Source organism: Mirounga angustirostris, unplaced genomic scaffold, assembly GCF_029215605.1.
Source record: "Mirounga angustirostris isolate CCGP_5_RB_7025 unplaced genomic scaffold, mMirAng1.0.hap1 SCAF_9, whole genome shotgun sequence".
NCBI lineage: Eukaryota > Metazoa > Chordata > Mammalia > Carnivora > Phocidae > Mirounga > Mirounga angustirostris.
This window is the reverse complement of record NW_026991717.1, coordinates 129,583,321-129,606,738: the sequence shown is the minus strand read 5'-3', so window position 1 is coordinate 129,606,738 and position 23,418 is coordinate 129,583,321. Positions and strand designations below refer to the sequence as shown.

The 23,418-nt window shown below is 37.3% G+C and overlaps 1 protein-coding gene across 1 annotated transcript in view; it reads left to right on the top strand.

Annotated features, from left to right (window-relative positions):
* Nucleotides 1-23,418, top strand: part of EML5 (EMAP like 5) — a 167,781-nt gene that overhangs the window by 93,283 nt on the left and 51,080 nt on the right. Inside the window, exons 18-21 of the mRNA XM_054513829.2 lie at nucleotides 4,062-4,264; nucleotides 4,878-4,989; nucleotides 6,255-6,382; nucleotides 11,348-11,489. Of these exons, the coding sequence (XP_054369804.1) occupies nucleotides 4,062-4,264; nucleotides 4,878-4,989; nucleotides 6,255-6,382; nucleotides 11,348-11,489 (585 nt within the window). The remainder of the gene's footprint in view (nucleotides 1-4,061; nucleotides 4,265-4,877; nucleotides 4,990-6,254; nucleotides 6,383-11,347; nucleotides 11,490-23,418) is intronic.

The window sequence follows — 23,418 nt, the reverse complement described above, 5'->3', positions numbered from 1 at the left end:
ATGTAAATTAAGTAAAAATGGATTCGGCCTAAGGCTAAAAGGGAACTTCTTACCTCCTGTCTCAGAACTAGGCTTTGAGAATTCCAACTCATAAATTATTAAGCTGTCCTCTAAGAAATTTGAACTCTATTCCATGGTTGGTAGAGGCAGGCAGCCACGGAAAGTTTTTGAGTGCAGTGATGATGTGACCTTGTACGATAGGAATATGCTATGCCCTGTCTATCAGAAAACCCAATTGATTATTTAAACTGGCAGTGGCAAACTCTTTCTGTAAATGGTGAGACAGCAAATATTTTAGACATCCCAGGCCCAAGGACACAATAAAAAATATTATGTAAGTACTTACAGAACAAGAATGAAAACTCTTTCCCTGCTTTATACCCAGTTGCCATTAACTGGAGACATTGTCTCCAAGATCAACTTGCTGCAGTGAAAGGGACTGGCAGTTTGGGCCAGAGGAACCATAGTCATGCCCCAATGACACATAGGTCCTAGTGTGTTCTTCTTCTCCCAGACAGCCCTACTTTCTCACTTTGGGCAGCTAGCCAGAGTTAAGGCAACTCCTGGGGATTATAATTCCACTGCTAGGTGCTCAGCAGTTGCCATTAGCAAAGTCCTCAAATTGTAGATCGCAACCAGCTTAGTCCCTGGGCAGCTGCTAGTTGGAAGCCAAATGTCAGGGAGGCAGGCTCTGGGAGTAGAGGAGGAAACAGGCATGGCTTCTGTAGCTCAGAGTGCTAACTTATGGGCTCTGTACAAACGCAGGTGGTGGCAGGGCTTGGCCCACAGCTTGTAGTTTGCCTCTCCTGCTCCAGATAGACGGTCTGTGCTTTAGGGAAAGCCAGTCCCTTCACTTGTGTCCTAGATCCTTTCTCTTCTCATCTGCTCAAGAACATCAATCCAGTTCTTCCCTTTCTCCCCTACATCATCACTTTTCCCTCTTACTCTTTCCATTCAGCATACAAGTATGGGGTTATTTCTTTATCTTAAATGAATAAAACCAAATGAAAACCCTCCTTCAACTCTACCCTCAAGTTGCTAATCAGTTTCTTATATATGTACTATAATACCTTTAGACTGTTGTTTACATGTTCATTTTGCAATTTATCTTCTCCTTTCTCTTGAGAGAAGTCTAACCTGTTGTTTTTTTTTTTTTCCCTTACCACTCTACTTAGTTACCCTTACAAGTTCATGAACTACTCTGGCTGCTATGTTAAGAAAAGACAGGAGTGTCTGGGTGGCTCGGTCGATTAAGCATCTGACTCTTGATTTCGGTTCAGGTCATGATCTCAGGGTCATGAGATCAAGCCTCATGTCGGGCTCTGCACTCAGAGTCTGCTTGAGACTCTTCCTCTCCCTCTGCCCCTTCCCCCATTCATGCTCTGTCTCTAAAGTAAATAAATAAAATCTTAAAGAAAAAAAAAAGGCAGTCTTCTGTGTACATTTGGAATATGACCGCTTTTCATCATCTTCCATGCTTACCACCCTGGTCCATGCCGCTCTTATCATTTGCTGAGATGATTGAAATAGCCATCTAACTCTTTTCTTCCTTGCCATTCTCTGATGTACTCTCAACCCAGAAATCAGAATGAACCTATTAATAAATGATATGCCAGATTTAATTCCACTAACCACTTCCCATCTCATGCAGAGTAAAAGTTTAATTCCACTAACCACTTCCCATCTCATGCAGAGTAAAAGTTAAATCCTTACGATGGCCTATAATACTGCCTTTGACCTCTGTGGCCTTATCTCCCATTACTACCGCCCTTATTTTCTTTGCTACACCATGCTGACCTCTGACACTGTTCCTTGAAGGTTCATGTCACATTCCTGTATTTGGGGGCCGTTGCTGATCCCTCTGCCTTGAACAGAAACAGAGCAGAGAATTTTGTTGTCTGTTTTGTTTGTAGCTCTACCCCAGTGCCTTGAATAGTGCCTGGCATATATATTTCTTGAATAAAAGAATGAGTGAGTTCAATTGGAAAAAAATGGGCAAAAGATATCATCAGGTAATGAATGGCCAATTAAATTGGAAAATATGACAAAACTCATCAATGATCAGAGAAAGGCACATTAAAACTACAATAAAATTCAGTTGGTATTTCATATCCCCCAGTCTGACAATACCAACTATTTCTGAAAGGTGGGAAAGAAGAACTCCTTTCACTATTAATGGGAGTGTAAGTTGGTGTATCAACTTTGTAGAACAGTTTGGCAACAGATGATACCTCTTATCTATATGCTTTCCCTTCTGCACATACACTGTGGTCATTCCTAGGCATTCCTAGAGAATCTTGCACTTGTGTAGAAGAGACCTTTACAGGAACGTTTAAAGCAGCATGGAGCACTGGGTGTTATATGCAAACAATGAATCATGGAACACTACATCAAAAACTAATGATGTAATGTATGGTGACTAACATAAAAAAAAAAAAGCATTGTTTTCAATAGCAAATGCTTGGAAACAACTTGAGTGCCCATTAATAGGAAAATGAACAGACTGTTAGGTTCATGTAATGGAATGTTTATATAGTTATGAAAATGCATAGTGTAGAGGTATAAATCAACATATATAAAATTTCATAATGGATTATTGGTGATAAAAGCAAGTTGCAAAGGAATACAGTTGACCCTTGAACAACACAGGGAGTTAGGGCGCTGACCCCCTGCACAGTCAAAAATCTGCATATAACTTTTTAAAAATATTTTTACTTATTTGTTTGAGAGACAGTGAGAGAGCACGCACAAGCAGGGAAAGAGGAAGAGGGAGAAGCAGACTCCCTGCTGAGCAGGGAGCCTGACACAGAGCTCAATCCCAGGACCCTGGGATCATGACCTGAGCTAAAGGCAGACGCTTAACTGACTGAGCCACCTGGGTGCCCCAAAAATCTGCATATAAATTTTGACTCCCCAAATTCTTCTAATAGCCTACTGTTGACCCAAAGCCTTACCAATGACATAAACAATTAACACACATTTTGTAAGCTATATTTATTATATAGTGTAATCTTACAATAAACTATAACAGAAAATATTAAGAAAATCACAAGGTAGAGAAAATACATTTATAGTACTCTGTTGAATAATGTGCAAAAATGGACTTTTGTAAAGGGCGCCTGGGTGGCTCAGATGGTTGGGCGTCTGCCTTCGGCTCAGGTCGTGATCTCAGGGTCCTGGGATCGAGTCCTGCATTGGGCTCCCTGCTCCTTGGGAGCCTGCTTCTCCCTCTGCCTCTCTCTCTCTCTCTGTCTCTCATGAATAAATAAATAAAATCTTAAAAAAAAAATGGACTTTTGTGCAGTTCAAATCAGTGTTGTGCAGCGTCAACTGTACATGTAAGATGATATTTATAGAAAATTTTAAAACATGAAAAATATGACATTTTTGCCTAAGACTTTACAAATAGTAGTAAAATGTATTAAAGAATGCATGAAAGTAATCCACATCACATTCAGAATAATAGGGGGTGAAGAAGGGAGATGGGATTGACATCATGCTTTGGTTGTTTCAGTAATTTTGTGTAGATTGAGAGGGGAATGTGTTCCTGTAGTATTTTTTATATCTTTCTGTTTTCTTAAATATGTCATAATAAAAATTATGAAGAACAATCAAAAGTGCTGAGGATTGATCAAAGCCGACTTAGTGTACATGTTTTTATCCAAAGAGCTGTGGCCTAAAAGCTGCCATGCATATGGCTGTCTCAGCCAGGCAAGTTACTGATTGAGAGACCTGCATTTTTCTTTTTTTAAAGATTTTATTCATTTGAGAGAGAGAGAGAGAGAAACAGCATGACAGGGGAGAGGGTCAGAGGGAGAAGCAGACTTCCCGATGAGCCGGGAGCCTGACGTGGGACTCGATCCCAGGACTTTGGGAACATGACCTGAGCCGAAGGCAGTCGCCTAACCAACTGAGCCACCCAGGCGCCCCGACCTGCATTTTTCTTTTAAAGTTTCCTTACTGTTACACATTTAAACAATTACAGTAGGAAAGAAATTTTATCACTTTAGAATTTTATACCTTTCAAAAGTGGTACTTCTCTGATATTTTTTATGAACCAGGGGGAGGACTGATTGGAAGAAAAGGCTATGTAGGCACACTGGGGAAAAATGACACGATGATGTGTGCGGTGTATGGATGGACAGAAGAGATGGCTTTTTCTGGGACATCCACAGGAGACGTGTGTATCTGGAGAGATGTCTTTCTTGTGAAAACAGTTAAAGCACATGATGGGCCAGTGTTTAGTATGCATGCATTGGAAAAAGTAAGTATTCTGAAGATATTTTTAAGTTAAACATAATTTGATCATGGATTATAGAGCATTTTCACGGGTAAAGGAATATTGTCTTTCTGCTTAGCTGAGCCACCCATTAATAATCTGTGAACCAGAGTCTTCCTACCTTCTTTTATTCCTCTTTCAAACTCCTGAAGATAGTGAAATGGGTCTGCTGTTAAAAAAGAAAAAGTTTAACTTAATATTTATTAATCTCTTTCTGTGTCAACAATTGCTTAAGTGCTTTATTATCACCGTATCCTGTGAGGTAACTAGTCGTGATCCTGTTTTTGAAGGATGAGGTTATGAAGCTTCCAAGAGAAAATATGTATCTTACTGAAAGTGTTAGAGCTACCTTATGGTTGCAGATTACAAACCTTGATTCTTAAAGTCCTAAAAGTAGATTGTTTAGTGTCCCTGTAAATATTTTTGCAGATTCTGTGCTGATATATAAAAAAACCCAATTGATTCTAATGCTGATTTGTTCACAAGCTGTAACTTTTAGCTGTTAATGTTCTTTCCTCTAGAATTTTTCAGCATACGGAAGGTTCTTATTTTTAAAAATATTTAGATCTTTATTAACTTGAAGCTTTTACTTTCAAAGGGATTTGTAACTGGAGGAAAAGATGGTGTAGTAGCTCTTTGGGATGACTCCTTTGAAAGATGTCTCAAGACCTATGCTATAAAAAGAGCCGCTTTGGCACCAGGATCTAAAGGTGATTTGAGGGCGCCTGGGTGGCTCAGTCGGTTAAACATCTGCCTTCAGCTCAGGTCATGATCCCGGGGTCCTGAAATTGTGCCCCACGTCGGGCTCTCTGCTCAGTGGGGAATCTGCTTCTCCTTCTCCCTCTGCCTGCTGCTCTGCCTACGTATGCTCTCTCATTCTGTCAAATAAATAAAATCTTTAAAAAATAATAAGTGATTTGAGATTTAATTTCCTTTGTAGGATAAAAGATTAATTGCTCATTAACATGTGTGGTCACTGAGGTGGAACACATGGACTACTTTTCCCGTCTTTACTAGATAGGCATCAGAATTTAATGGGAGAAGCCATTTAACTAGAGCCACAATCCATGCTGTCCTTTCAAAAATCTATTTTCTTTGATACAGATGATAAAATATTAACCAAGTACAAGATTATTCATGGTAATTTTGATCATTTTTAATGTTTCAAAGAAAATTGCCACATGAGCATCACACTTACTACCAGTCAAGAATTTGTTTTTAAGCTTGGCATTTTGTTTCACATTTGTTTTGTTGACCTTGCCTGTCTATCCCTGCATGCCCACCCTTTTACCCTTTCTTTCAGTGTATTAAGGTACTACATCACACTGTCTCTGACCTGCAGGCCTTTCTGTATGCTATTACTTTGCCTAGAATTTGCCCTTTCTCCTCCCTCCTGCCTCCTCCAGTTACCTGACCGCACACTCATTTTTCAGATCTCAATAGGGTGATTTCTAACACTTCCATCTCCCCTCCACCCCCTCAAAAAAGGGAAAATTCCCTTACAATTGTCCCTCTTTCAATACACTCCTCACAGAGGGTCTGTTTTCTTCATTGTATGGTCTGTAAGGGCAGGAGCTGTCTCTGTTACGTTTACCAGACATCTCGGAAGCCTTCCTAGGATACAGTAGACATAAATGAATCAATCTTAAGTTGAATTGAATTAAAATTACCAGAATATTGTAGGTGCTCTAAGAAGGTAAGGAGGTGAAGGAGGAGGGGCAAATATAAGAGGAAAAGAAACAGTCATCAGAATAGTAGTAAAAGATCTGGGATAATAGAGAATTATAGTATGTTTTGAGATTAGCGATTGTTTTGAGATTAGTAAATTCAGTGCATTTATTAGAATACTTAAAATACAGGGAAAAGCAACCTTGTAATGTGATTTTCACTGTCCAAATAGCATCGTTGGCAATATGTACATCTTTGTATTCTAGTAACTTTAAATCTAGAAGAACATCTCCATTTAACATTTCAGGTCTTCTCTTGGAAGATAACCCATCTATACGTGCCATATCATTAGGACATGGTCATATTTTAGTTGGCACAAAGAATGGTGAAATACTAGAAGTGGATAAAAGTGGCCCAATAACACTTCTGGTCCAGGTAATTTGAAAAGTTAATATTACCTTTTTTCTCTTTGTATGCCATTGATTCAATACCGAAGAGCCAAAGGTTAACAGTAGTGAAAAATAATGCTAAATTAATTAGGGAAATATTTGATAACATATACCAAAACATTTTAATTTAATTACAGCTGAATGAATAGATACCAGTAAATAAATATGCATGTTATCATGTGGAATAACTGCCAATATTTTAAGTAATTTCTTATAGTAAAGCAAGAAACCAGTGAAAAGAAAAAACAGTTGTAATTAATTTAACCAAGTCAATTTATTTCATATTTATTTTTATTTCTTTGAAGCATATTTGTTGAACCTCAGGCAGTTGTTTTCTTTGAAACTCTTTATTTTCATTATTAAGTTTCTAAAATAAATGAATGTGTGCTAAAAATTTTATTGCTGAAAACATCACTGAAAATATTAATAATAAAAATCTAGCAATATAAACACTTGTATGGTAAAAATATAAAATGAAAGAGCAGGGTCAGCTGATCCTTAACATTTTTATCAGCAATGCTGTTACATTTCCTATATGTATTGTTTTTCTGAAAGTAGGGAGACAAATCAATACTATAAAACTCAGCAAATGAAGTAGGATTTACCCTATTGAAAGTGTCCCCCTGCAACTCTATATAGTAACACCAATTTTGAGTTTACCTTTTATTCTGAAAAAGAATTACGTTCTTTCTTATTACAGACTTATTTTTTCTCCAAACCCCACTTCCCCCTCACCTCACTTCTGTTAAAACACCACAGAGCACACATAGAGGAGAACACTGCACATGCTTTAATGTTTATATAAAATCCTGATGTGCCAAGGAGAATTTGTAAGCAAATAACAAAATGTTTTATATTGAATTTCCTGTCAAACGTTGGTGTCTTACTCTTTAACTTCAGTCACATAATATTCCTTTTAAGTAAAAAGATGATGGAGTCATGGTGTTTAACATGTTTATGATCTCTTAGAAAATACTAGCACAAGTACACTTTTACAGATGAATCCACGGACAGAACTTTTCAAAAAGACAATTTTATAATTGTAAGAAAAGGTTTGAAATGATAAATGACATCCTATTATTTTTTATATTATAGTGTGTAAGATTTTAAATATCTACTGTCTGTCTCCTAAACATCAGAAACAAGACAAGGATACCATGTCTCACCATTTTTGTCCAACATTGTGTGAGAGGTCTTAGCCAATCTAGAAAAACATTATAAAGTGTAAGTGTTGGAAACAAATGGATAAGACTGTCACTATTTGCAGATATTATAACCCTATACCTTGGGTCTTCAAGAGAATAAACTGAAACATTATTAGAACTAATTATGAAGTCCTGTAAAGTGAAATTCAAAATCAGCATGTAAAAATCAATAGCATTTCTTCAAATCAGCAATAACCAGTTAGAAAATATGATACAAAAGTGGTACTCCCAAAGAAAACTATACAAGAACCAGGAAAAAATATGCAAGATCAGTGTTAAGAAAACTATAAAGTTTACTAAAGACCTAAAAGAGCTAAATAACTTATGAATTCAATATGATCGTAAACCAAATCCAAATGAGATTTTTCAGAAATTCTGGGAAGAGTTTTCAAAAATCATTTGGAAGAAAAAAATACCCAAAAATAGTCCAAAAATTTTTTAGAAACTCCATGCTAGAAATAAGATAATATAAAACTATAATAATTGGGCGCCTGGGTGGCTCAGTAAGCATCTGCCTTCGGCTCAGGTCATGATCCCAGGGTCCTGGGATCGAGTCCCGCATTGGGCTCTCTGCTCCTTGGGAGCCTGCTTCTCCCTCTGCCTCTCTCTCTCTCTCTCTCTGTCTCTCATGAATAAAAAAAAAAAAAACTATAATAATTAAAAGTGTGGAGATATACAGGGAAATGCAAATCAAAACCACAGTGAGATAGATATCACCTCCCACCTGTCATAATGGCTAAAATCAAAAATTCAAGAAACAACAAGCATTGGCAAGGATGTGGAAAAAAAGGAACACTTGTGCATTGTTGGTAGGAATGCAAACTGGGGCAGCCACTCTAGAAAACAGCATGGGGGTTCCTCAAAAAATTAAAACTAGAACTACCCTGTGATTCAGTAATCATACTACAGGATATTTACCTAAAGAATGCAAAAACACTAATTTGAAGGGGTACATGCACTCTGTGTTTATTGCAGCATTATTTACAGTATCCAAATTATGGAAGCAACCAAAGTGTCCGTCAGTAGATGAATGTATAAAATAGATGTGTGTGCGTATATATGTATATATATGTATATATATATGCACACACACAATGGAATATTATTCGGCCATAGAAAAAGAATGAAATCTTGCCATTTGCAAGATGACAACGTGGATAGAGCTCAAGAGTATAATGCTAAGCAAAATAAACCAATCAGAGAAATACAAATACCATCTGATTTCACTCACGTGTGGAATTTAAGAAACAAAACAAATGAACAAAGGGAAAAAAATAGAGACCAAAAAACAGACCCTTAACTACAGAGAACAAACTGATGGTTACCAGAGGGGAGGTGGTTGGGGGATGGGTGGTATAGATGAAGGGGATTAAGAGTACACTTATCTTGGTAAGCACTGAGTAATATATAGAACTGTTGAATCACCTGAAACTAACACCATATGATTATCTACACTGGAATTAAAAAAGTGTGTAGATGTATGTACACAACAGAAGTACATTCAGATGTATAAAAAAACCCATGTACAGCATTCTTTGTAGCAGTATTTTATGGATCAGTTTGGGGAGTAGCATCTCTTAACAATATTAAATTATATCCATGAACATGAGATCTTTCCATTTTTTTTTAGATCTTTAACTTTTTTCAATAGTTTTATGGTTTTCAGTATACAGATCTCACAGTTACTTTTTTAATAACAGACCTCATTTATTCTAATAGTTTTTTAGTGGATTTTTCAGATTTTCTCTATATAAGATCATGAGCTGCAAATATAGTTTTACTATATTCCCTTTCCAGTCAGGATGGCTGTTATTTCTTTTTCTTGCCTAATTATCCTGGCTGGAATCTTCAGTACAGTGTAGAATAGAAGTAGTGAGAGCATCCTTGTCTTGTTTCTAATTTTAGGGAGGAAGCATCCAATATTTTACCATTATGTTTAAGTAATCTCTACACCCAACGTGGGCTTGAACTCACAACTCCTTACCATTAAATTTAATGCTAACTGGATTTTTCAGATTGAAGAATTACTTTTTTTCAGATGCTTCAGATTGAAGAATTACTCTTCTGTTCCTAGTGTGATGCAAGTTTTTATCATGAAAGATTATGTTCATTGTCAAATGCTTTGTCTACTGAGAGATGATAGTGTGGTTTTTATTTTATTCTATTGATAAGGTGTATTACATTAATTGGTTTTCACCTTTTAAACCAATCTTGCATCCCTAGTTGGTTGTGGTTTATAATTGTTTTTGTATGTGTTGGAATCAGTTTGCTCTTTTTGAGGATTTTAGCATCCACAGACTGTCTTTAAGGGATAATTGGTCTATAGTTTCCTTGTGATGTCTATCTGGTTTTGGTATCAGGCTCATCTTGGCTCCGTAAAATGATTTGGGAAGTGGTCTCTCCTCTTTGATAGTCTTTTTCCCTGTCCATACCCAGTCACTAAGTCCATTAAGTTGCTGGCTGATTGCTCTACTGTTTTCAACATTTACCCCAGAGCATAAATTGCTCCACAGATTAAACTAATCAAATTCAGGCTCCCTAAAAGGGACAACATTCCCTAGATTAGTGTTTGAGATTTATTCTGACTTGAAGCAGTCTCCTCCCAGGTATCGCTGAGATTGCCCTGGTTCTGTTGGACAAACTCACTGGCCTTCAGTTTAGCTTATATAGCTAATAAGTACCAGTTACCTCCAATTACCTTTCATCACAACCTTCATTGTTTTCAAGAGCATCTTTAGGCTTGAACTTTTCTACACTGTGTAATAAATGAAGTCATTTCCTTTGAGAAGAGATTAGGAGCTGTTTTACTGCTTGCTTCTTCCCCAAGGCACAATCTCTGATCCAAGGCTCTGGAGTTGAGGGTGAGGACAATGGAGTGCTCCTTTCTGAGTGTCCGTTGCTTTAGAAGCTGAGTGCTCAGTTTAAGGTGGGGGTAGTAGGGAGCAGTAGCCCTAGGTCTTCTTGAATTGATATTGAAGCCCCAATATTCTTAGTGGCATGACCCCCAATGTAGAGCCTCCCTCTCAGAATAGGAGTGGGCAGAAGGGAATTCCTACCTGTGTGCAGCACTCATCAAGGATTTAGCCTCTAGCAAGTAGCTGGGGGCAGGATGAGAAATGCCAGTCACCTGCCCCTTCTGGGAAGACAGTCCATTATATTAGGGGGGAGGGAGAGAGAGTGCCCACACCCTGTGTTCTTGGTTACATCAGACTGGTGTGGACTTTTCAAGTCCGTGAGTTGGAAAGAGGGAGGAAAGGAGTGGGTCTCAGTTCAAATACTGCAAAACTCCCATCGTTCTTACCAGATTTTAGCAGATTTTTTGAATAAATGTTTCTTTTGTCATAACTCCTTAGAACCATTTCCAGAAACCTTAATTTTTTTTTATTAATTTCATCTGTTTCACTGGGGAGCTAGTCTGCAGCACTCCTTACTCTCTCATAAAGGAAGTTCCTCCTGTATGGTAATTTTTAACATTCCAAGGCAGCCAATTCCTATTCTCTCCACTCAGTGAAATTTTAGGATTTTAAATTAATTTTGATGGTAACTTGATTATATTGTAATTGTGAAGATAAAGTTGATACAAAATTATTTTAAGGTATATTCCAAAGATAAAGAGAAAAGTTTATTATTAGATTACTCTATTATTCATTATCCTATCATTATATATTGTCAGTTGTTGTCTGTAGTTTTCTTCTACATACACACATATTTAGGTTAAATTGATCTTAACTGTGTTTTCTTTGTAGGGACACATGGAAGGAGAGGTGTGGGGTTTGGCTACACATCCTTACCTGCCCATCTGTGCTACTGTAAGTGATGATAAAACCTTAAGAATATGGGATCTCTCTCCTAGTCATTGTATGTTGGCTGTCCGGAAACTGAAAAAGGGTAAGAGGCTCTCAGGCTTGAACATAGATTAAGTTGTCATAGTTTTCTAACCCTCACAAATGTAAGAAAGCAATAGTAGGTATATAAAAAAGACTTTAAATATTCATTCCATGTGCACTTGCTCATGATGCTTCTTAAAGAAAATTAATTTTACCCAGTCTTTGCTATGGGACCTCCTCTGATCATACCTATCCTGAGCTAGTTTGCAATGTTATGTTGGAAAGAAAAAAATACAAGAATACAAGAAGAAAACAGAAGCTAAATTTTCCACCCTTTGTGATTATGAAATACGTGTAATTCATAATCAGAAACTAAGAAAGAAGGCTTAATTTAAAAAGGGATAGCAGAATTGAAGGGAGGACATTTTAGGGTGAAACAGAACTGAGCACATTTGTAGGAGTCAAATGAAGCTAGCCTATCAGTATAGAGAGATTAAGGGGTTCCATTTTTGGAGCAAGGCAGATATTATTAACCTAGGGCAAATGAGGATGTACAGATAACTTCACATTTCTTAATGAGCTGGTAGGGAATGTTATAGCATGGAGGCATTGAAGGAGGAGCTCTTGTTGAAAAGGTTGAAAATTGTGACTATAAGAAATGAGAATCGGCAGATGATGGAAAGGATTGTCAGGCCATAATAAAGGCCAAGTTGAACTTAGGTAACATGAATTTGTAATTTAGTTACTTTATTTTTATTTCCATCTATTGACTTAAAAGTTAGAGTCTATTCTCGTCTTCTAGTGTTACTGTATTTAATATTTGTACTTAACTAAAAATCTAAAAATAATCACAATCTCTAGAATAATTGAACCCCAATCACTGCCCTGTCTCTCTCTCTCTCTCTCAGTTATGAATGTCCAGCATTTTCATTCTTTGGTGGTTTTTTCTCCCTGAGAACTAGAGAAAATTACCAAATATTATCGCAGTGGTTCTGTATTGAATTTTCCACGTGAAGGTTTACATACAGTAAGATCACAAAACCACAGTCACACCTTTGTCTACATAGGAAATCACGGTATCAAATATTCTTTTCTTCACAAGGCCATAGGAGGTCCTTACCAGTCAAATTTGGAACATACTTGCTTTTAATACCCCTCAGATTTTCTTTTTTTAATTGAGGTATAATTGATATACAGCATATTAGTTTCAGGTGTACAGCATAATGATCCAATATTTGTATATATTGTGAAATGATCACTACAATAAATCTAGTTAACATCCATTGCCATACATAGTCACAAAATGTTTTTTTTTTAAAGATTTTATTTATTTATTCATGAAAGAGAGAATGAGGGGGGAGGGCAGAGGGAGAAGCAGGTTCCCAAGGAGCAGGGAGCGCAATGCGGAACTCGATCCCAGGACCTGGGATCATGACCTGAGCCGAAGGCAGACGCTTAACCATCTGAGCCACCCAGGTGCCCAGAATGTTTTCTTTTTATGATAACTTTTAAGATCTCCTCTTTTAACAACTTTCAAATACACAATACAATATTATTAACTATAGTCATCATGATGTACATTACATCCCCATGACTTACTCGTTTTATAACTGGAAGTCTGTACCTTTTGACCCCCTCACCCACTTTGCCCACCTGTCAGTAGCAACCACCAATCTGTTCTTTGTTATCTATGAGCTTGTTTTTTGTTGTTGTTGTTGTTTTGTGTTTTGTTTTTTTTTTAAAGATTTTATTTATTTGACAGCGAGAGAGGGAACACAAGCAGGGGGAGTGGGAGAGGGAGAAGCAGGCATCCCGCGGAGCAGGGAGCCCGATGTGGGGCTCAATCCCAGGACCCTGGGATCATGACCTGAGCCGAAGGCAGATGCCTAACAACTGAGCCACCCAGGCAACCCTGTTTTTGTTTTTGTTTTTGTTTTTTAGATTCCACATATTGATCAGATGGTATGGTATTTAGCAAGTTGTCATTCATTTTTATGAATGAATAACATTCCATTGTGTGTGTATGTTTACGCACCATTTCTTTATCCATTCTTCCATCATTGGGCACTTAGGTTGTTTCTGTATCTTAATTATCGTAAATAATGATGCCATAAACACGGGAGTACATATATCTTTCTTTGAGTAAGTGTTTTCATTATCTTCAGGTTAGTACCCAGGAGTGGAATTACTGCATCATATGGTAGTTCTATCTTTAATTTTTGAGAATTTGGGGTTTTTTTAACCCCTCTTCAGTCGGATGTTATTATTTAATGCAGTCAGTGTCTACTTAGGTCTATCTATGCTTATACATTTCTTTGCTCATATTTTCTTCTTGTATCTCAGATATTTTTTCTTTTATCATTTTTTCCTAAAATATAGTCTTAGAAGGGGGCCTGGGTGGCTCAGTCAGTTAAGCGTCTGCCTTCGGCTCAGATCATGATCCCAGGGTCCTGGGATCAAGTCCTGCATCAGGCTCCCTCTTCAGCGGGGAGTCTGCTTCTCCCTCTCCCTCTCCTTCTGCCTCTGACTCATTCTCTCTCTCTCTCAAATAAATAAATAAAATCTTAAAAATAAAAAATACATATAGTTTTAGAGTTTCTTTAATAAAGACTTCTTTGTCTGAACCAGTGTCATTTCAGGTATAGGGTGGTAAGAGTGGTCTGTTGCAGCAGCAAAAGTATTTTATCATGGACATTGTAATTTTTTTTTTAAAGATTTATTTATTTTGAGAGAGAAAGAACATGTGCGTGCGTGTACAAGCAGGGGGAGGGGCAGAGGGAGAGGGAGAGAGAATCCTTAAGCAGACTCCCTGCTGAGTACAGAGCCTGATATGGGGGTCCAATCCAGGACCCTGAAATCATGACCTGAGCAGAAACCAGGAGTTGGCCTTAACTGAGCCACCCAGGCACCCCTGACATTGCAATTCTTAAAAAGCAAGTTTGTTTTTTGTTGTTGCTGTATAGTTCATACATAAGTTACATTAGTTACAGGTATACAACATAACAATTCAGCTTCTCTGTACATCATGCTGTGATGTAGCTACCATTTGTCATTATACAACACTATTACAATACTATTGACTGTATTCCATATGTTTTCATCCCTGTGACTTACTCATTCCATAACTGGAAGGTTGTACCTCCCACTCTCCTTAAAAAGCAAACTGATTTTTATTAAGCTTTATTATTATTGTTTTAAAATTTTTGATAGATGGGGTTTTGCCACTCTGGGTGAATTATTACCACCTCCCTCCCTGCCTTTGGTATACTATTACTCTGATTATGTTTTTATTTTTTTACTCTCATTCTTTAACGCTAATTTAACCTCTTCTGGAGTTCTGGTTGAGAGTTACTATTCCCCTCGTTTCTGTCGTTCTCTTATTTTGTTCTGTAGTTCTGTACTTCAATAACATTATGCATGTGCTTCATTTTTTACTTATTCTATTTAGGATTTGTTGTGCTTCCTGAATTTGTGGATTTATGTCTTGCATCAGACCTGAAAAATTATCTTCCAGTATTATTGGCTGCTCCTAGGAATAGATCTTTGTATTAGGTTATGGAGAAAACACATAATTCTGTGTGTTTGTTTTTAAATATTCTTCACTTTTATTTTTGTCACCATTGATTCAAAAGGAAAATACGTGAGGGGAACCCTCTTGCACTGTTGGTGGGAATGCAAACTGGTGGAGCCACTGTGGAAAGCAGTATGGAGGTTCCTCAGAAAGTAAAAAATAGAACTACTTTATGATCCAGCAATTATACTACTAGGTATTTACCCAAAGAATACAAAAACCCTAATTCAAAGGGATACATGCACCCCAAAGTTTATAGCAGCATTATCAACAATAGCCAAATTATAGCTGAAGTGTCTATTGACTAATGAATGGATAAAGAAGATGTGGTGTATATATATATACACATACATACACACACACACAATGAAATATTACTCAGCCATAGGAAAAAAAGAATGAAATCTTACCATTTGCAACAACATGGGTGGAGCTAGGGTTATTATGATAAGTGAAATAAGTCAGTCAGAAAGATAAATACCATATGATTCCACTCACATGTGGAATTTAAGAAACAAATGAGCAAAGGGAAATAAAAAGAAAGAGGCAAACCGAGAAACAGGCTCTTAACTATAGAGAACAAACTGATGGAGGATGGAGGATCCAGAATGGAGGTGGGTGGGGGAATGGGTTAAATAGGTGATGGGGATTAAGGAGTGCACTTGTGATGAGTACCGGGTGTTATATGTTAAGTATTGAATCACTGTATTGTACACCTGAAACTAATATTACCCTGTTAACTGAAATTTAAATAAAAACCTTTAAAAAAAGGAAAATAGGTGGATTTTCTTAACTTTAAAAGGTTATGTGTGGTTTTATACTGGTTGAGTTAATTACAAAATTACTGAAGTCCTAATGGTTTAAATATTATGAAATAGTTATCTCCTTCAAACATTCAGTAAGCAAATACTATTTTCTTCAGCAAATGAGTATACAACTTTTATGATGCTGAGGCTTAACGTTTTATAAAAGTAAGTCATAGGGGCACCTGGTTGGCTCAGTTAAGCATCCGACCCTTGATTTCAGCTCAGGTCATGATCTCATCTGGGATGAGCCCCGTGTCAGGCCTTATGCTCAGCGGGGAGTCTGCTTGAGGATGCTCTTTCCCTCTTCCCTGGCCCCTCCCCTTGCTTGCTCGCACGCTCGCTCGCTCTCTCTAAAATAAATAAATCTTAAAAGGTCATTATAGTTAATGTAGATTGTCCTATGAGAATTTTGCCAAACAAGTAATTTCATTTATAGTAACAAGTTCTAGAATAACCAGAAATATAAATATGTAACATGAACTAATGTCTATGATGTTAATATCTATAAAGCAAGTATTTTCTTTTTTTTTAAGATATTTTTATTTATTTGAGAGAGAGAGAGAATGAGAGAGAGAACATGAGAGGGGGGAGGGTCAGAGGGAGAAGCAGACTCCCTGCCGAGCAGGGAGCCCAATGCGGAACTTGATCCTGGAACTCCAGGATCGTGACCTGAGCCGAAGGCAGTCGCTTAACCAACTGAGCCACCCAGGCGCCCAAGCCAGTATTTTCTAAATATTGCTAACCTTTCACACTTTTTGATGTAATGATGTATTAGAAGTTTCTGTTAGAAACTTGTACTCCCTGACTTTAGCTTTTAATTATAATCAAACCCTGTTTTTTTTCTCCCTACCCCTTCCTCAACTCTAGTAACCATCAGTCTATTCTTTGTATCTGTGAGCTTGGGTTTTTGTTTTGTTTTAGATTCCACATATAAAAAAGATCATATAGTATTTGTCTGTCTCTTACTTCACTTAGCTGATACCCTTGAGGTCCATCCATGTTGTCAGAAATGGCAGGATTTCATTTGTTTTTATGGCTGAATTAAATTCCATTGTATACCATAATTTCTTTATCCTTTCATCCATCAGTGGACATTTAGGTTATTACATATCCTTGCTATTGAAAATAATGCAGCAGTGAACATGGGAATGAATATATCCTTCAAATTATTGTTTTCATTTTTTTCAGATAAATACCCAGGAGTGGAATTACTGGATTATATGGTAGTTCTGTTTTTGATTTTTGTACTGTTTTTTGTACTGGCTGAACCAGTTTACATTCCCACAGCAGTGCATGAGGGTTCTCTTTTCCCCACATTCTTGCCAATGTTTGTTATTTTTTATCTTTTTGATAATAACCATTCTAATAGGTATGAGGTCTGTCTTATTGTGGTTTTGATTTGCGTTTCCCAGATGATTAATGATGTTGAGCATCTTTTCATGTACCTGTTGGCCATCTGTATGTCTTCTTTGGACAAGTATCTATTCAGATCTTCTGCCCATTTTTTAATTGGATTGTTTGTTTTTTCACTATTGAGTTGTAGGAGTTCCTTACATATTTTGAATGATAGCCCCCACTCAGATATATGATCTGCAGCTATTTTCTCCCGTTGGGTAGATTCCCTTTTCATTGATTTCCTTTGCTGTGCAGAAACTTTTTAGCTTGTTGTAGTCCCACTTGTTGATTTTTGCTTTTGTTGTGTTTGATTTTGGTGTTAGGTTTTTAAAAATCAGCAAGACCTGTGTCAAGAAGCATATTACTGCCTGTGTTTTCTTCTAGGAGTCTTATGGTTTCAGGTCTTACATTTCTTTCAGGTTAATTTTTGTGAATGGTGTAAGATAGTGGTCCAGTTTCATTCTTTTGCATGTGCCTGCCAGTTTTCCTAACACCATTTATTGAAGAAACCATCCTTTCTCCATTGTATAATCTTGGCTTCTTTGTCTTAAATTATTTGACCATATATGTATGGGTTTATTTCTGGGCTTTGTATTCATTTCCATTGATCTATGTGTCTGTTTCTATGCCAATACTATACTGTTTTAGTTACTGTAGCTTTATAATATAGTTTGAAATCAGAGCTTGTGATGCCTCCAGCTTTGTTCTTTCTCAAAAATTGCTTTGGCTACTCAGGGTCTTTTGTGGTTCCATACAAATTTTAGGAGTGTTCTATTTCTGTGAAAAATACCATTGGAATTTTTTAAGTAGACTCTATGCCCAGCATGGCGCTTGAACTTGCTACCCTGAGATTAAGAGTCACATGCTCTACCAACTGAGCCAGCCAGACACCTCAGTACCATTGGAATTTTGATAGGGATTGCATTGAATCTATATTTTGCTTTGGGTGATATGGACATTTTATAGTATTCTTCCAATCAGTGAGCACAGAATATCTTTTCATTTATTTTGTCTTTAATTTCATTAATGTCTTAATAGGTTTCAATATATAGGTCTTTCACCTCCCTGGTTAAATTTATTCCTAGGTGGGTTTTTTTTTTTAATACAATTATAAATGGGATTGTTTTCTTAATTTCTCTTTCTCAGAGTTATTATGAAGAAATGCAACAGATTTTTGTGTATTGATTTTGTAGTCTGCAACTTTACTGAATTTTATTCTGACAGTTTTTGATGGAGTCATAAGCTTTTCTATATATGATGTGTCATCTGCAAATAGTGACAGTTTTACTTTCTTTGTAATTTGGATGCCTTTTCTTTTTCTTCTCCCCTCCCCCACCCCACCCCCGATTGCTCTGGCTAGGACTTCTAACACTATGTTGAATAAAAGTGGCAAGAGTAGACATCCTTGTCTTGTTCCTGATCTTAGAGGAAAACATTTCAGCCTTTCACCATTGAGTATGATGTTAGCTGGGGGCTTGTCATATGTGGCCTTTATTATGTTGAGGTAGCCTTCTTCTATACCCACTTTGTTGAGAGTTTTTATTAAGAACAGATGTTTAATTTTGTCAAATGCCTTTCTGCATCTAATGAGATCATGCATTTTATCCTTTCTTTTTTTTGAAAGAGAGAGTGAGGGGGCAGGGGCAGAAGGAGGGGGAGAGAGAGGGAGAGAGAATCTTAAACAGGCTCCATGCTCAGCATGGAGCCTGGCATGGGGCTTGATCTCACAACCTGGAGATCATGACCTGAGCTGAAATCAAGAATTGGATGGTTAACTGACTGAGCCACCCAGGGACCCCTATCCTTCATTTTGCTAATGGTAGTGTATCACATTGACTAATGTGTATATGTTGAACCATCGTTGTATCCCTGGAATAAATCCCACTTGATCATGCTGTATGATCCTTTTAATGTATTACTGAATTTAGGTTTGCTAATACTTTGTTGAGGATTTTTGCATCTATGTTCATCAAAGATATTGACCTGTGATTTTCTTTTTTTCTGGCATCTTTTCTGATTTTGGTATTAAGGTAATGTTGGCCTTGTAAAATATGTTTGGAAAAGTTCCTCCCTCTTCTGTTTTTTGGAAGAGTTTGAGCAGGATTGGTATTAATTCTTCTTTAGGTACTTGGTAGAATTCACTGGTGAAACCATCTGCTCCTGAACTTTTATTCATTGGGAGATTTTTGATTACTGACTTAATCTCCTTGCTAGTAACCAGTCTGTTCAGATTTTCTATTTCATCATGATTTAGTCTTGGCAGGTTGTATGTTTTTAGGAATTAATCCATTTCTTCTGGGTTGTCCAATTGTTGGCAAATACTTGTTCATAGTAGTCTCTTATGATCCTTTTATTCTGTGGTATTGGTTGTAACACCTCCTCTTTCACTTCTGATTTTGAGTCCTCTCTTTTTTCTTGGTGAGTCTAGCTAAAGATTTGTCAATTTTATTTGTCTTCTCAAAGAACCAGCTCTTAGTTTCATTGATTTTTCTATTGTCTTTTTAGTCTCTATTTCATTTATTTCTGTTCTAATCTTTATTTCCTTTCTTCTACTAACTTTGGTCTTCAGTTCTTTTTTTTTTTCTTCCTAGTTCCTTGAGGTGTAAAGTTAGATTATTTAGTTCAGATTTTTTTTGTTTCTTAAGGTAGGCATTTATCACTATGAACTTTCCTCTTCGAACTGTTTTGCTCTATCTCATAAATTTTGGTAAGTTACATTTTCATTTTTGTTTGTCTCAGTATTTTTTTATTTTATTATGTTATGTTAATCACCATACATTACATCATTAGTTTTTGATGTAGTGTTCCGTGATTCATTGTTTGTGTGTAACACCCTGTGCTCCATTCAATAGTGCCCTCTTTAATACCCATCTCAGTATTTTTTTTATTTCTCTTTTAAGTTCTTCTTTGACCCATTGGTTGTTTAGTAGCATGTTGTTTAATCTCCATGTATTTGTGAATTTTCCAGGTTTCTTCACGTAATTAATTTCTGGTTTCATACTGTTGTGGTTGGAATAGATGCTTGATATGATTTTAGTCCTCTTAGATTTATTAATACTTGTTTTGTGACCTAACATTGATCTACCTTGAAAATGTTCCATGTGTACTTGAGAAGAATGTGTATTCTCTTGTTTTTGAATGGATCTTCTGTAAATATCTGTTAAGCCCATCTGGTGTAACATGCCATTTAAGGTCAGTGTTTCCTTATTAATTTTCTGTCTAGATGATCTATCCATTGATGTAAATGGAGTATTAAAGACCCCTACTCTTACTGTATTGCTGTCTACTTCTCCCTTTAGTTCTGTTAATATTTGCTTTATGTATTTAGGTTCTCTTCTGTTGGGTACATAAATACTAACAAATGTTACATCCTTTTGTTGCATTGGCCCCTTTATCATTATGTATTGACCTTCTTGTCTCTTATTACAGTCTTTATTTTAAAGTCTATTTTGTCTGATAAAAGTATAGCTGCCCAGATTTCTTTTGGTTTCCATTTGCCTACAATATCTTTTTTCATATCTGTACTTTTATTTTGTGCATGACTTTACTTCTATAGTGTGTTTCTTGGTTTGCCTCTCTCTTTTTATTTCCCTTTGCTTATTTGTTTTGTTTCTTAAATTCCACATGTGAATGAAATCAGATGGTATTTTTCTTTGACTTATTTCACTTAGCACAATACTGTCTAACTCCATCCATGTTGTTGCAGATGGCAAGATTTCATTCTTTTTGATGGCTGAATAATTAGCAGCTCTTTCTCTTTCACATCTGCTGTGTAACCTACCTATTAGGTATTTGATTTTGAGAATTCACCTTAGATTTTTTTTATAACATATCATTCCTTGTTTATGTTTTAGCCTTCCTCTCTTAAGTCTTTAATCTTTACCTATCAGATAAAGAATATAAAATCTAGTTATCTGACATTCTTTGGGATCTGACTATGCTGTGTTTTTTCTTTCTGCTGTTTAGGGGTTATTTTTCTGCTGACTCCCTCCTGGTGTGCCATTTTCTTTTGTGCTTGAAAATTTGGATTGTAAGTTTATGTTTAATTGGGCTTTCTTTACCTGGAGGGATTCTCCGAGGTCTGGATCAAAGGTGTTCTTCCAGAGTGATTTTGTGTCCTTCTCCCAGGTGCCTAAGTTGCTACCATCGAGAACTACTAAGGATTTCTTTAACTAGGATTGCATGAATCCTGTAATTAGCATAGCTTGAAATCTAGGATTTGTATAAGCCACCCTACATTTGTGAGTCCTCAAGTATGATTTTTTTCCCCTCTATCTAGAACCCAGGGAGCATACACAAGTCTATTTCCTGATGTCTTTCTTTACTCCCAGGCATAATTTTAAAAGTCTACTCTTAAAAAAGTGTACTCTTCCCTTGAGATATGATTGTAATACTCAATAAAAGGACAATACAGGGACGCCTGGGTGGCTCAGTTGGTTAAGTGTCTGCATTCGGCTCAGGTCATGATCCCGGGGTCCTGGGATCGAGCCCCTTGTCAGGCTCCCTGCTTGGCGGGAAGCCTGCTTCTCCGTCTCCCACTCCCCCTGCTTGTGTTCCCTCTCTCGCTGTGTCTCTCTCTCTCTCAAATAAATAAAATCTTTAAAAAAAAAAAAGGACTAAATTGTAAAGTTAACCACCGACAAACTTGTATAAAATATTTTTTAAGGGGCACCTGGGTGGCTCAGTCGTTAAGCGTCTGCCTTCAGCTCAGGTCATGATCCCAGGGTCCTGGGGTCGAGCCCTGCATCGGGCTCTCTGCTCAGAGGGAAGCCTGCTTCTCCCTCTCCCAATCCCCCTGCTTGTGTTCCCTCTCTTGCTGTGTTTCTCTGTCAAGTGAATAAATAAAATCTTCCAAAAAAAATATTTTTAGAAAAAGAAGTAAATAGTTTATGTATACACATAATAAGCGTTTATGTATAGTCCCTGTTTCCATAACTGGTTATGGGCTGTGGTTGATATCTCTGACTTCCTTTTTCTATTTCCCATTTCATATTTTCTTTGTCCTTTTTTTTTTTTTAAAGATTTAATTTATTTAACAGAGAGAGACACAGCGAGAGAGGGAACACAAGCAGAGGGAGTGGGAGAGGGAGAAGCAGGCTTCCCGCGGAGCAGGGAGCCCAATGCAGGGCTCAATCCCAGAACCCTGGGATCGTAACCTGAGCCAAAGGCAAACGCTTAATGACTGAGCCACTCAGGCGCCCTTGTCCTTTTTTTTTTTTAAAGATTTTATTTATTTGACAGAGAGATAGCGAGAGCAGGAACACAAGCAGGGGGAGTGGGAGAGGGAGAGGCAGACTCCCCACTGAGCAGGGAGCCCGATGCGGGAGCTTGATCCCAGGACTCTGGGACCATGACCTGAGCCGAAGGCAGATGCTTAACAACTGAGCCACCCAGGCACCCCAATATTTTCTTTGTCCTTAGCCAGAACCTCAGGTGGTTGGAGTTATTTGGCTCATGGGGTAACCCAAACCTGTATTGCTAAATGATACAAAATCTCAGTATCTCTACCTGTGTTTTTCCCTGGTTGCTGTTCCATTAAGTTTTACCATTGGTTATGGAAGACTAAGAAACGTCCCAATGAGTCCCCCTGGGTTCCAGATATAGTCCCCTTTGCCCTCAGTGTGTAGCAATAACTCAGTTTCCCCTCTGCAGTTGGGATCAGTTACTCCAGCTGGAAGAATAACAGCCCCTTTTCTTGTTGTTTCACTGGCATAAAGAGCCCAACATGACCAGGTGGCAGTCTCACCTTCTCATTCAGAGGAAGCATTCTGTCCCCTGGTGAAAGAATTCTCCCTGCTCTTGGGAGATAAGACTAAATCAGCAGAACTCAGAGTTGCCAAGATGCAAAACAAAATTGTGCAAGTTCGTTATTAGATTGAATGGTGAGAAGAGTCACTCCCACTTCCACTTCTTGATTTCCAGACCCATGTAATCAGGCTATGAGGTCTACAGCACCATGTAATGGTCTATGATTCAAAGCGTATATTGCATCCTGTAAGACAAAATCCCAGTCTTTGACGGTATTGTTTCCCAGATGATGCCATAAATTAGTTTTCAGTAAGCCATTCCACTGTTAATTAATTGTTCTGTTAGTAGCTTTTTCTGAGTAGTGGGAATTGTGATAAAACTAGTTAATTCCATGGGTATGAGTCTAATGCTGGACATTTTTTGCTATAGGTTCCTTGATCAGAAGCATGAAATTTGGTGATGGTGGAAAA